The sequence below is a fragment of the Oncorhynchus gorbuscha genome, linkage group LG04 (genome assembly GCF_021184085.1).
Source record: "Oncorhynchus gorbuscha isolate QuinsamMale2020 ecotype Even-year linkage group LG04, OgorEven_v1.0, whole genome shotgun sequence".
NCBI lineage: Eukaryota > Metazoa > Chordata > Actinopteri > Salmoniformes > Salmonidae > Oncorhynchus > Oncorhynchus gorbuscha.
Window position 1 is genome coordinate 45,976,660 of NC_060176.1, and position 14,054 is coordinate 45,990,713.

Consider the following 14,054-nt stretch of genomic DNA (forward strand, 5'->3'; position numbering starts at 1 on the left):
GCCATAGTATTCTAGGGTCACCTGCACATGATCCCAGTCTACTGTGGTGGTGACTAAATCCACTGCAAAATTAGTGTTGGAGACGAGATTCAAACTGCTATTGGTCAGGAGGACCAAGAGTTTGGAAACAAAATCATAGGTTAGGATAAGCCTAAACTGAGTTTATACACTACATGACCAAAAGTATGTGGACACCTGCTTGTTTAACATCTCATTCCAAAAATGGGCATTAACATGGATTTGTTACCTCCTTTGCTGCTATAACATCCTCCATCCACTCTTCTGGTAAGGCTTTCCACTCGATGCTGGAACATTGGTGCAGGAACTTGCTTCCATTCAGTCACAAGAGCATTAGAGAGGTCAGGCACTGATGTTAGGCGATTAGGCCTGGCTCGCAGTCGGCGTTCCAATTCATCCCAGCGATGTTTGACAGGGTTGAGGTCAGGGCTCTGTGCCAGCCAGTCACGTTCTTCCACACCGATCAACAAACAATTTCTGTACGGACCTTGCTTTGTGCATGGGGGCATTGTCATTCTGAAACAGGAAATGCCCTTCCAACTGTTGCCACAAAGTTGGAAGCACAGAATTGTCTACAATGTCATTGTATGCTGTAGCGTTAAGATTTCCCTTCACTGGAAATAAGAGGCATAGCCTGAAACATGAAAAACAGCCTCAGACCATTATTTCTCATCCACCAAACTTTACAGTTGGCAGTAGAGGTCGAACGATTAATTAGGGTCGATTTCAAGTTATCATAACAATCGGAAATCGGCATCTTTGGGTGCCGATTTTTTTTATATATATTTTTTTTTATATACCTTTATTTAACTAGGCAAGTCAGTTAAGAACACATTCTTATTTTCAATGATGGCCTAGGAACGGTGGGTTAACTGCCTTGTTTAGCGGCAGAATGACAGATTTTCACCTTGTCAGCTCGGGGGATCCAATCTTGCAGTCTTACAGTTAACTAGTCCAACGCGATAACGACCTGCCTCTCTCTCGTTGCACTACACAAAGAGACTGCCTGTTACGCGAATGCAGTAAGCCAAGGTAAGTTGCTAGCTAGCATTAAACTTATCTTATAAAAAACAATCAATCATAACTACTAGTTAACTACACATGGTTGATGATATTACTAGATATTATCTAGTGTGTCCTGCGTTGCATATAATCTGACTGAGCATACAAGCATACAAGTACATAAGTATCTGACAGTGGTGGTAGGCAGAAGCAGGCGCGTGTTCTGAGCAAGGAACTGAAACGTTAGCTTTTTTACATAGCACATATTGCTCTTTTACTTTCTTCTCCAACACTTTGTTTTTGTATTATTTAAACCAAATTGAACATGTTTCATTATTTACTTGAGGCTAAATTGATTTTATTGATGTATTATATTAAGTTAAAATAAGTGTTCATTTAGTATTGTTGTAATTGTCATTATTACAAATACATTTAAATTTTTTATAAATCGTCCGATTAAATCGGTATCGGCTTTTTTGGTCCTCCAATAATCGGTATCGGCATTGAAAAATCAGAATCGGTCGACCTCTAGTTGGCACTATGCAGTTGGGCAGGTAGCGTTCTCCTGGCATCCACCAAACCCAGATTAGTCCATTGGACTGGCAGATGGTGAAGTGTGATTTCATCACTCCAGAGAACGTGTTTCCACTGCTCCAGTGACCAATGTGGTTGAGCTTTACAACACTCCAGCCGACGCTTGGCATTGTGCATGGTGATCTTAGGCTTGTGTGCGGCTGCTCGGCCATGAAACCCATTTCATTAAGCTCTCGACGAACGGTTCTTGTGTTGACGTTGCTTGCGGTTTGGAACTTGGCAGTGAGTGTTGCAACCGAGGACTAACGATTTTTACACACTCTGCGGTCCCTTTCTGTGCGCTTGTGTGGCCTACCACTTCGCGGCTGAGACATTATTGCTCCTAGACATTAAAACTTAACAATAACAGCACTTACAGTTGGCAGGGACAGCTCTAGCAGGGCAGAAATTTGACTACCTGACTTGTTGGAATCCATCCTATGACAGCAGCACATTGAAAGTCATTGAGCTCTTCAGTAAGGCCATTCTACTGTCGGTGCTTGCCTATGAAGATTACATGGCTGTGTGCTCGAGTTTATACACCAGTGTCAGCAACGGGTGTTGCTGAAAAAACTGATTCTCCTAATTTGAAGGGGTGTCCACATACTTTTATATGACAAACAAGACATACGACTTAATGACAAACAAGACCTACATCTCACCCAAATTGGCATAACAAACAAGACAAAGGGCCAATATTTATTCAATATTTGTTTCAGATTTGGATCCTGCCCGTATAGAAATAGTCGTTCTATTAATTGTATCAAACACTCACAAAAGAGGACAATGGCACACTGAATGATTAGGCTATAGAATCAGGATGCCAGCAGCATACCACCCTGCATCCCACTGCTGGCTTGCTTCTGAAGCTAAGCAGGGTTGGTCCTGGTCAGTCCCTGGATGGGAGACTAGATGCTGCTGGAAGTGGTGTTGGAGGGCCAGTAGGAAGCACTCTTTCCTCTGGGCAAAAAAAATCATATCCCACCCTGTGTAGGGTGCTGTCTTTCGGCTGGGATGTTAAACGGGTGTCCTGACTCTCTGAGGTCATTAAAGATCCCATGGCACTTATCGTAAGAGTAGGGGTGTTAACCCTGGTGTCCTGCTAAATTCCCAAGCTGTCCCTCATATGGTCACCTAATCACCCCCAGCTTACAATTGGCTCATTCATCTCCCTCTTCTCCCCTGTAACTATTCCCCAGGTTGTTGCTGTAAATGAGAACGTGTTCTCAGTAAACTTTCCTGGTTAAAAATATGGCTCAGGTAGCTGTTATGTTGTCCTCCCATCCGAATTGCCCTAATCACTGAACACATTACTCAGCCAAATTAGATAATTACAGTGTAGATATGGACAAAAATCCAAATTACCATGAATTGATACGTTAACGGATTTTATAGGGCCCTAAAATATCCTTTAAATTACTACTACTAGTTTGATGGTTGTAGACATTGATTGTCCCATTAACAATAACCCATATTACCATACTTACTTCATTTCGAACTTCACATCTCTCTAGTATAGGCTACTTATCGTAATAAATGATATGAGCAAAATGCCTGCGATAAGTGTCGATCATTTCTGGCTTATCGTCCCAGCTCTAACACAGAGTGGTGGTCCTCTCTGCCACTGAGTCAGTGACATCACATGCTCTGTGCATGGCACAGGACCAAGCTGGGCCTCTCCCTTTCAGACAGGCAGACATGGTTAGCATACACTCTGGTTCAATCTTCAATTACCAAATTCCTGATATTTGAGGCTACCCCTAAATCACATAAATGAAGTGAAGCGCAAAATATCAAATCACCAATAAAGAAAAAATTATGAATATCTGTCATTTTCCATCTGGACTACAGTTGAGGTACAAGTAGAGCACTTGTACAACACATCCCATCCACCTCTTTAATAATGTAGGCAGGCTATACACAAAGGAGAGGATTTCATATTGAAAACAGAAAGTGTCAGTTTTAGTGTGAGACAACGGAAAAAGGTGGATAGTACCACTATCGGAAGATTAGCAGCATCATTCTACTCATCAAGCCTCGGTACAGTTAACACAGCCATGCCGGGACCCCACTGGTCCTGACTGGATGTACAAACAAATCTCTTTCTCCCACTCTTCCTCCCTACTCTGCACTTTCTCCCACAATCCCACACCCCGTGGCTAGACAATGTCGGCCACATTACTGGGGAGATTCTTTCCGCAATTAACTCACCCTCTCCCTACTGGCATACATATACATTTTGATCCCCTGCCAGGGCATTCTCTTGCTCCTGGCCCTCTCAACCTGAATTGGTGGGTAGCGCTGGGCTGGCCGAGGGGGAGAGCTGGCTTGTGCTCAGCTGCACAGACCCTTCAGGCCAGGCAGTGCTAACAAGGTCCACAAGAGCTGAGTTAAGAAATCCACCTTGCTAGCCTAATCACAGCAATAGCAAACCTCTCACGGCCCACTCTCCCTCAGTGGCCCTTGTGTTGCACACTGCACACAGTCACTACATTTCTCATGATGAGATATCATTGGCCTATCTAGACTACCCCACTGAAACATGCCTAATGATACCAAGTACCTTACATCACTTTCCATGACCATAGACTAAGTAGACCTCCTGGAAGAACGTGTCAGACCACAACCACAAAGCTATGCCCTGGTGATTTAGAGCCAGGGGTCACATGTGCCTCTTGATTCACCTCTGGTCACAGTAAAGCTTCATGGCAGGCCTGCTATAAACCATGTCTTGAAAATATACTGGCCACTATCAATCCTTTCTCAAACCATTATGTGTATGTCGTCGTGCCTGTTGACTTCTATATGTGGGGAGTGAGTTATATATATATTAACAAGTTAACTTGTGTCCTACTGTTACTTAGCGAAATTGAACATTGTGACAGAACTAAATTAAACTAAGCTAGTTTCTGCAGCCAAGTAGATATTGTTCTGGTTGGTTCAATATAACGTTAACTAGTTAATTACTGTAGCATGTTCTTGCAGCTTCATTTGGTGTAACTACAGTAACGTTGCCTAATTTGTCAGCTAGCCAACATTTGGAATGTTAAAACAGAACGTTGGATAATTTACATAGCGAGCTAACGGCACTGTAGTTAGCTGCGTTTGCAAAATCGACTCACCTTTTACGAGCCGCTCAGTTGTAGATTGTTTTTCTCCGGCGTTCTCCTTGTCTTTGTCTTTTCCAGACATGTTAGTTCCGTCTGGTCTCCACTCAGGACCAAGTTTGATGAGCTAGTTTTACTAGCTAGTTTGCAGCGCTAGCTGGTTACTCCGTCTTGAAGTTATGAGAGTGAATAGAGATTTGTTTTCTTTCCGAGAGGATTGATTTGATTAGGTTCGATTACTAACAGCGTTAATCCGTGTCAAAATGTCACAAATTGATATGGACCATAGAAAACAGAGAAGTGGTGATTGTCCCGTGTAACAAAAGTCTTCACTATTTACTTAGTGGATAAACTTAATTCGATTTTAAGAGTTAGCTAGCAAACGAGTTGGGTATCAGATTGACAAATCACTTGAAATCCATTTGAATGCTAATATAAACGTTAGTCAGTAACCTCATCATCAAATTGCTTGGATTTACTTAGATGACTCATCCATAAAACCTGTCGCTTTTAAACCAGCGTTTCCTCGCGGTTATCGAGCCCTGTTCCAGGTGTAACTAGCTATTGTTCCCGTTCTGACCGTAACCCCACGGATTAAACTCTAATCTGACAGCGCACACAGACGGTCGTCCCTATTTACCACAACCACAAAGTAATAAACCCCTCCTATTTCTAAAATGTATCTTCTTACAATCTGATTTTAAACTTAACCCTAACCACAATGCTAACCTTATGCCTAAACTCAAATTAAGACAAACAAAGCAACACAATATTAATAATACATTTGTACGATTATAGGAAATTTCGCCTTTGTGACTGTGGTAACTAGTGGCAACCCAGAGACGGATTTCCTACAATATGGCGGAGGCGGAATTGACTCCCTAACGAAATGACGTAGCTATGGTAACGTAATGCGTACCCGTCAAATCAAATCCAATTGGATTTGTCACATGCGCCGAAAACAGCAGGTTTGGACTTTACCGTGAAATGCTTACTTACATGCCCAACAATGCAGTTTTAAGAAAAATAGAACATATTTACTGAATAAACTAAAGTAAAAAAAACAAAAGAGCAACAATATGATAACAATAACGAGGCTACATACAGGCCGTACCGAGTCAATGTGCGGGGTACAGGTTAGTCAAGGTAATTGAGGTAATAGGTACAGTACCGGTCAAAAGTTTGGACACACCTACTCATTGAAGGGTTTTTCTTTATTTTTACTAATTTCTACATTGTAGAATAATAGTGAAGACATCGAAACTATGAAATAACACACATGGAATCATGTAGTAACCCCCCCCCAAAAAATGTTAAACAAAACAAAATATAATTTAGATTCTTCAAAGACCCTTTGCCTTGATGACAAGCTTTGCACATTCTTGGCATTATCTCAACCAGCTTCACCTGGAATGCTTTCCCAACAGTCTTGAAGGAGTTCCCACATATGCTGAGCACTTGCTGGCTGATTTTCCTTCACTCTGCGGTCCAACTCATCCCAAACCATCTCAATTGGGTTGAGGTCGGGTGATTGTGGAGGCCAGGTCATCTGATGCAGCACTCCATCACTTTCCTTGGTTAAATAACCCTTACACAGCCTGGAGGTGTGTTTTGGGTCATTGTCCTGTTGAAAAACAAATGATAGTCCCACTAAGTGCAAACCATATGGGATGGCATATCGCCGCAGAATGCTGTGGTAGCCATGCTAGTTAAGTGTGCCTTGAATTCTAAATAAATCACTAAGTGTCACCAGCAAAGCACCCCTACACGATCACACCTCCTCCTCCATGTTTCATGGTGGGAACCACAAATGCGGAGATCATCCGTTCACCTACTCTGGGTCTCACAAAGACATGGCGGTTGGATCCAAACATCTCAAATTTGGACTCTTCAGTCCAAAGGACCGATTTCCACTGGTCTAATGTCCATTGCTCGTGTTTCTTGGCCGAAGCAAGTCTCTTCGTAATATTGGTGTCCTTTAGTAGTGGTTTCTTTGCAGCAATTGACCATGAAGGCCTGATTCACACTAGAGGTCGACAGATTAATCGGAATGCCCGATTAATTAGGGCCGATTTCAAGTTTTCATAACAATCGGAAATCTGTATTTTTGGGCGCCGATTTGCCGATTTCTTTTTTACATTATTTTTTTATACCTTTATTTAACTAGGCAATGACGGCCTAGGAACGGTGGGTTAACTGCCTTGTTCAGGGGCAGAACGACAGATTTTCACCTTGTCAGCTTGGGGTATCCAATCTTGCAGCCTTACAGTTAACTAGTCCAACACGATAACGACCTGCCTCTCTCTCGTTGCACTCCACAAAGAGACTGCCTGTTACGCGAATGCAGTAAGCCAAGGTAAGTTGCTAGCTAGCATTAAATTTAGCTTATAAAAAACAACCAATCATAACTACTAGTTAACTACACATGGTTGATGATATTACTAGATATTATCTAGTGTGTCCTGCGTTGCATATAATCTGACTGAACATACAAGCATACAAGTATCTAAGTATCTGACTGAGCGGTGGTAGGCAGAACCAGGCGCATAAACATTCATTCAAACAGTTGTGCGTCAAGCATTGCGCTGTTTATGACTTCAAGCCTATCAACTCCCGAGATGAGGCTTGTGTAACTGAAGTGAAATGGCTAGCTAGTTAGCACGCGCTAATAGCGTTTCAAACGTCACTCGCTCTGAGCCTTCTAGCAGGTGTTCCCCTTGCTCTGCATGGCAAACGCTGCTTCGATGGTGGCTGTTGTCGTTGTGTTGCTGGTTCGAGCCCAGGGAGGAGCGAGGAGAGGGACGGAAGCTACACTGTTACACTGGCAATACTATAGTGCCTATAAGAACATCCAATAGTCAAAGGTTAATGAAATATAAATGGTATAGAGGGAAATAGTCCTATAATTCCTATAATAACTACATTAATATTGAATATTGAAGACTCATGTTAAAAGGAACCACCAGCTTTCATATGTTCTCATGTTCTGAGCAAGGAACTGAAACGTTAGCTTTCTTACATGGCACATATTGCACTTTTACTTTCTTCTCCAACACTTTGTTTTTGCATTATTTAAACCAAATTTAACCTGTTTCATTATTTACTTGAGGCTAAATTGATTTTATTGATGTATTATATTAAGTTAAAATAAGTGTTTATTCAGTATTGTTGTAATTGTCATTATTACAAATAAATACCGATTAATTGGCCGATTTATCGGCTTTTTTGGTCCTCCAATAATCGGAATCGGCGTTGAAAAATCATGGTCGGTCAACCTCTAATTCACACAGTCTCCTCTGAACAGCTGATGTTGAGATGTGTCTGTTACTTGAACTCTGTGAAGCAGTTATTTGGGCTGCAATCTGAGGTGCAGTTAACTTGTCCTCTGCAGCAGAGGTAACTCTGGGTCTTCCTTTCCTGTGGTGGTCCTCATGAGAGCTAGTTTCATCATAGCGCATGATGGTTTTTGCGACTGCACTTCAAGAAACTTTCAAAGTTCTTGAAATGTTCCACATTGACTGACCTTCATGTCTTAAAGTAATGATGGACTGTTGTTTCTCTTTGCTTATTTGAGCTTGCCATAATATGGACTTGGTCTTTAACCAAATAGGGCTGTCTTCTGTATACCAACCCTACCTTGTCACAACACAACTGATTGGTTTGGATACATTAAGAAGGAAATAAATTCCACAAATGAACTTTAACAAGGCACCCCTGTTAATTGAAATGCATTCCAGGTGACTACCTCATGAAGCTGGTTGAGAGAATTCCAATAGTGTGCAAAGCATCAAAGCAAAGGGTGGCTACTGTGAAGAATCTCAAATATAAAATTAATTTAGATTAGTTTATAACTTTTGGGATTATTACATGATTCCACATTCTACATGTGTTATTTCATAGTTTTGATGTCTTCACTATTATTCTACAATGTAGAAAATTGTAAAATAAAGAAAAACCTAGGGTTTCTGGAATGATGGTGCCTTTCAAAGCACTTCATGGCTACAGACGTAGTCCTTTAGGCAGGTTACCTTGGTGTTCTTGGGCACAGGGACTATGGGGGTCTATTACAAAGTCAACAACGCAGCCACTGCCAGCTAGCCTAGTTCAGCAGTACTGTATCATTTTAATCATTTTAGTCAATAAGATTCTTGCTACGTAAGCTTAACTTTCTGAACATTTGAGACGTGTAGTCCACTTGTCATTCCAATCTCCTTGCATTAGCGTAGCCTCTTCTGTAGCCTGTCAACTATGTGTCTGTCTATCCCTGTTCTCTCCTCTCTGCACAGACCATACAAACGCTCCACACCGCGTGGCCGCTGCCACCCTAATCTGGTGGTCCCAGCGCGCACGACCCACGTGGAGTTCCAGGTCTCCGGTAGCCTCTGGAACTGCCGATCTGCAGCCAACAAGGCAGAGTTCATCTCAGCCTATGCCTCCCTCCAGTCCCTCGACTTCTTGGCACTGACAGAAACATGGATCACCACAGATAACACTGCTACTCCTACTGCTCTCTCTTCGTCCGCCCACGTGTTCTCGCACACCCCGAGAGCTTCTGGTCAGCGGGGTGGTGGCATCGGGATCCTTATCTCTCCCAAGTGGTCATTCTCTCTTTCTCCCCTTACCCATCTGTCTATCGCCTCCTTTGAATTTCATGCTGTCACAGTTACCAGCCCTTTCAAGCTTAACATCCTTATCATTTATCGCCCTCCAGGTCCCCTCGGAGAGTTCATCAATGAGCTTGATGCCTTGATAAGCTCCTTTCCTGAGGACGGCTCACCTCTCACAGTTCTGGGCGACTTTAACCTCCCCACGTCTACCTTTGACTCATTCCTCTCTGCCTCCTTCTTTCCACTCCTCTCCTCTTTTGACCTCACCCTCTCACCTTCCCCCCCTACTCACAAGGCAGGCAATACGCTCGACCTCATCTTTACTAGATGCTGTTTTTCCACTAACCTCATTGCATCTCCCCTCCAAGTCTCCGACCACTACCTTGTATCCTTTTCCCTCTCGCTCTCATCCAACACTTCCCACACTGCCCCTACTCGGATGGTATTGCGCCGTCCCAACCTTCGCTCTCTCTCCCCCGCTACTCTCTCCTCTTCCATCCTATCATCTCTTCCCTCTGCTCAAACCTTCTCCAACCTATCTCCTGATTCTGCCTCCTCAACCCTCCTCTCCTCCCTTTCTGCATCCTTTGACTCTCTATGTCCCCTATCTTCCAGGCCGGCTCGGTCCTCCCCTCCCGCTCCGTGGCTTGACGACTCATTGCGAGCTCACAGAACAGGGCTCCGGGCAGCCGAGCGGAAATGGAGGAAAACTCGCCTCCCTGCGGACCTGGCCATCCTTTCACTCCCTCCTCTCTACATTTTCCTCCTCTGTCTCTGCTGCTAAAGCCACTTTCTACCACTCTAAATTCCAAGCATCTGCCTCTAACCCTAGGAAGCTCTTTGCCACCTTCTCCTCCCTCCTGAATCCTCCTCCCCCTCCCCCTCCTCCCTCTCTGCAGATGACTTCGTCAACCATTTTGAAAAGAAGGTCGACGACATCCGATCCTCGTTTGCTAAGTCAAACGACACCGCTGGTTCTGCTCACAGTGCCCTACCCTGTGCTCTGACCTCTTTCTCCCCTCTCTCTCCAGATGAAATCTCGCGTCTTGTGACGGCCGGCCGCCCAACAACCTGCCCGCTTGACCCTATCCCCTCCTCTCTTCTCCAGACCATTTCCGGAGACCTTCTCCCTTACCTCACCTCGCTCATCAACTTATCCCTGACCGCTGGCTACGTCCCTTCCGTCTTCAAGAGAGCGAGAGTTGCACCCCTTCTGAAAAAACCTACACTCGATCCCTCCGATGTCAACAACTACAGACCAGTATCCCTTCTTTCTTTTCTCTCCAAAACTCTTGAACGTGCCGTCCTTGGTCAGCTCTCCCGCTATCTCTCTCAGAATGACCTTCTTGATCCAAATCAGTCAGGTTTCAAGACTAGTCATTCAACTGAGACTGCTCTTCTCTGTATCACGGAGGCGCTCCGCACCGCTAAAGCTAACTCTCTCTCCTCTGCTCTCATCCTTCTAGACCTATCGGCTGCCTTCGATACTGTGAACCATCAGATCCTCCTCTCCACCCTCTCCGAGTTGGGCATCTCCGGCGTGGCCCACGCTTGGATTGCGTCCTACCTGACAGGTCGCTCCTACTAGGTGGCGTGGCGAGAATCTGTCTCCTCACCATGCGCTCTCACCACTGGTGTCCCCCAGGGCTCTGTTCTAGGCCCTCTCCTATTCTCGCTATACACCAAGTCACTTGGCTCTGTCATAACCTCACATGGTCTCTCCTATCATTGCTATGCAGACGACACACAATTAATCTTCTCCTTTCCCCCTTCTGATGACCAGGTGGCGAATCACATCTCTGCATGTCTGGCAGACATATCAGTGTGGATGACGGATCACCACCTCAAGCTGAACTTCGGCAAGACGGAGCTGCTCTTCCTCCCGGGGAAGGACTGCCCGTTCCATGATCTCGCCATCACGGTTGACAACTCCATTGTGTCCTCCTCCCAGAGCGCTAAGAACCTTGGCGTGATCCTGGACAGCACCCTGTCGTTCTCAACTAACATCAAGGCGGTGGCCCGTTCCTGTAGGTTCATGCTCTACAACATCCGCAGAGTACGACCCTGCCTCACACAGGAAGCGGCGCAGGTCCTAATCCAGGCACTTGTCATCTCCCGTCTGGATTACTGCAACTCGCTGTTGGCTGGGCTCCCTGCCTGTGCCATTAAACCCCTACAACTCATCCAGAACGCCGCAGCCCGTCTAGTGTTCAACCTTCCCAAGTTCTCTCACGTCACCCCGCTCCTCCGCTCTCTCCACTGGCTTCCAGTTGAAGCTCGCATCCGCTACAAGACCATGGTGCTTGCCTACGGAGCTGTGAGGGGAACGGCACCTCAGTACCTCCAGGCTCTGATCAGGCCCTACACCCAAATAAGGGCACTGCGTTCATCCACCTCTGGCCTGCTCGCCTCCCTACCACTGAGGAAGTACAGTTCCCGCTCAGCCCAGTCAAAACTGTTCGCTGCTCTGGCTCCCCAATGGTGGAACAAACTCCCTCACGACGCCAGGACAGCGGAGTCAATCACCACCTTCCGGAGACACCTGAAACCCCAACTCTTTAAGGAATACCTATGATAGGATAAAGTAATCCTTCTAACCCCCCCACCCCTAAAATATGTAGATGCACTATTGTAAAGTGGCTGTTCCACTGGATGTCATAAGGTGAATGCACCAATTTGTAAGTCGCTCTGGATAAGAGCGTCTGCTAAATGACTTAAATGTAAATGTAAATGTATTTGAAACATGTAGATATTACAGACTCGGTCAGGGACAGGTTGAAAATGTTAGTGAAGACACTTGCCAGTTGGTCAGTGCATGCTCGGAGTACACGTCCTGGTAATCCGTCTGGCCCTGGGCCTTGTGAATGTTGACCTGCATTAAGGTGTTACTCACATTGGCTACGGAGAATATAATCACACAGTCATCCAGAACAGCTGGTGTTCTCATGCATTCTTCAGTGTTGAAGCGCGCATAGAAGTCACTTAGCTCGTCTGGTTGTCTCGTGTCTCTGGGCAGCTTGCAGCTGGGCTTCCCTTTGTAGTCCGTAATAGTTTGCAAGCCCTGCCAGATCCGACGAGCATCGGAGCCGGTGTAGTAGGACTCCATCTTAGTCCTGTATTGACGCTTTGCCTGTTTGATGGTTCGTCGGAGGGTATAGTGGGATTTCTTATAAGCCCCCGGGTTAGAGTGCCACGCCTTGAAAGCGGCAGCTCTACCCTTTAGCTCAGTGCTGATGTCGCCTGTAATCCATGGCTTTTGGTTGGAGTATGTACACGTGCAGGTCACTTGAGGTGCATTCAAAATCCACAACGTGTTGGATGTCTCAGAAAGGGATAAGGAAAGGGGAATACCTAGTCAGTTGTACAACTGAATGCATTCAACTGAATTGTGTTTTCCGCATTTAAACCAATCCCTCTGAATCAGAGAGGTGCGCGGGGCTGCCTTAATAATCAACATCACGTCATCGGCGCCCGAGGAGCAGTTGTTGTTGGGGGTTATGCCACATTCAAACCAAATGGGAACTTGGAAATCTCTGACTTCCGATTTCAGTGCGTTCAAAACAACTCGGAACTCAGGGAAAAAACAAGCTCTGACTGGGAAAAATCTATTTGAACGATCATCCTACTCGGAATTCCAACTCTGAAACTTGGGCCTTTTTCTAGAGCTCTAACTTTCCGACCTGAACATCACTGACGTCATGATTTTACCTCATATTTTCCTGAGTTACCAGTTGTTTTGAACACATCAATGTCGCGTTCATATGCTAGTCGGAACTAGGAAACTGACATTTCTAACCTGCTGATTCGTTGAACGCGGCACATGTATAACTACAACCAGTTAGCAAGTCGAAAATGTGAGTTTCTTGGTTCCAACTAGCATGTGAATGTGGCATAACAGCAATTGCTTAGGGGCAAAATTACATATTTGAACATTGTCGGCTGGGGGATTTGATTCCAGCAGGGTTTTCATATATACAGTCATTGGTTTAACCTGTTTTATAAGGTCTTTGAGTTTAATAGTTCATTTGTTTGTATTAATCATAAATTTGCTATATTCAATGCACACATCTACCAGGCAGTGTACCTGTCCTAATCAATTTCATTTTTGGGAAGGTCAGAATATCTTCATTTCAGGAACATCAAAATATACACCTAAATATTCTCCCAGGGTGGGACAACATATGCAGTGGTGGAAAAAGTACCCGATTGTCATACTTGAGTAAAAGTAAAGATTCATGAATATAAAATTAAAAGTCACCCAGTAGAATACTATTGGAGTAAAAATTTGAATAGTAAAGTACAGACACCCAAAACATCCACTTAAGTAAAAAAATACTTTAAAGAACAATTTAAGTACTTTACACCACTGATCATAATAACCTCTAGCCTTTGCCTCAAAAGTAGAACTAGCAATGTCAGTAAATCAACACTAGATGGCGGTCTTGTTTCAATTTACCCTGCAGAGCCTGCTTTTACCATCAAGGCTGGAACCTGTATTGTAATTTGGATTAATTGAAAAAAACCATCAGTGAACTGCAATGTTCATTATAATAACGTTTAACATAATCAAGATAAATGTGACAATGTATTTTGTTGTGAAGTTACATTCAATGAGGGGATTCGATTAATCTGACCCAGGTGGGCATAGTTTGTACCATGTGAAAAGTGATTGCATTCGTTTTGGAAGCAGGCTGCCTCCCTGTGCCACGCTCTGTTGGACAGCGAAGTCGTCTCAAAACAAAAGTGA

The 14,054-nt window shown here is 44.4% G+C and overlaps 1 protein-coding gene across 7 annotated transcripts in view; it reads right to left on the reverse strand.

The window, feature by feature from the left end:
- ppp3cca (protein phosphatase 3, catalytic subunit, gamma isozyme, a) overlaps window positions 1–5,387 on the reverse strand; it is a 70,858-nt gene extending 65,471 nt beyond the window's left edge. For 3 of the 7 annotated variants that reach the window (XM_046346914.1, XM_046346920.1, XM_046346918.1), the window contains exon 1: window positions 4,716–5,382. In XM_046346914.1, the coding sequence (XP_046202870.1) occupies window positions 4,716–4,785 (70 nt within the window). In that variant the 5' untranslated portion in view covers window positions 4,786–5,382. Of the gene's footprint in view, window positions 1–4,715 lie in introns of all 7 variants that reach the window. The other 4 variants (XM_046346915.1, XM_046346917.1, XM_046346916.1 and 1 more) reach the window with 4 other exon arrangements.
- Window positions 5,388–14,054: the final 8,667 nt, after the last annotated feature.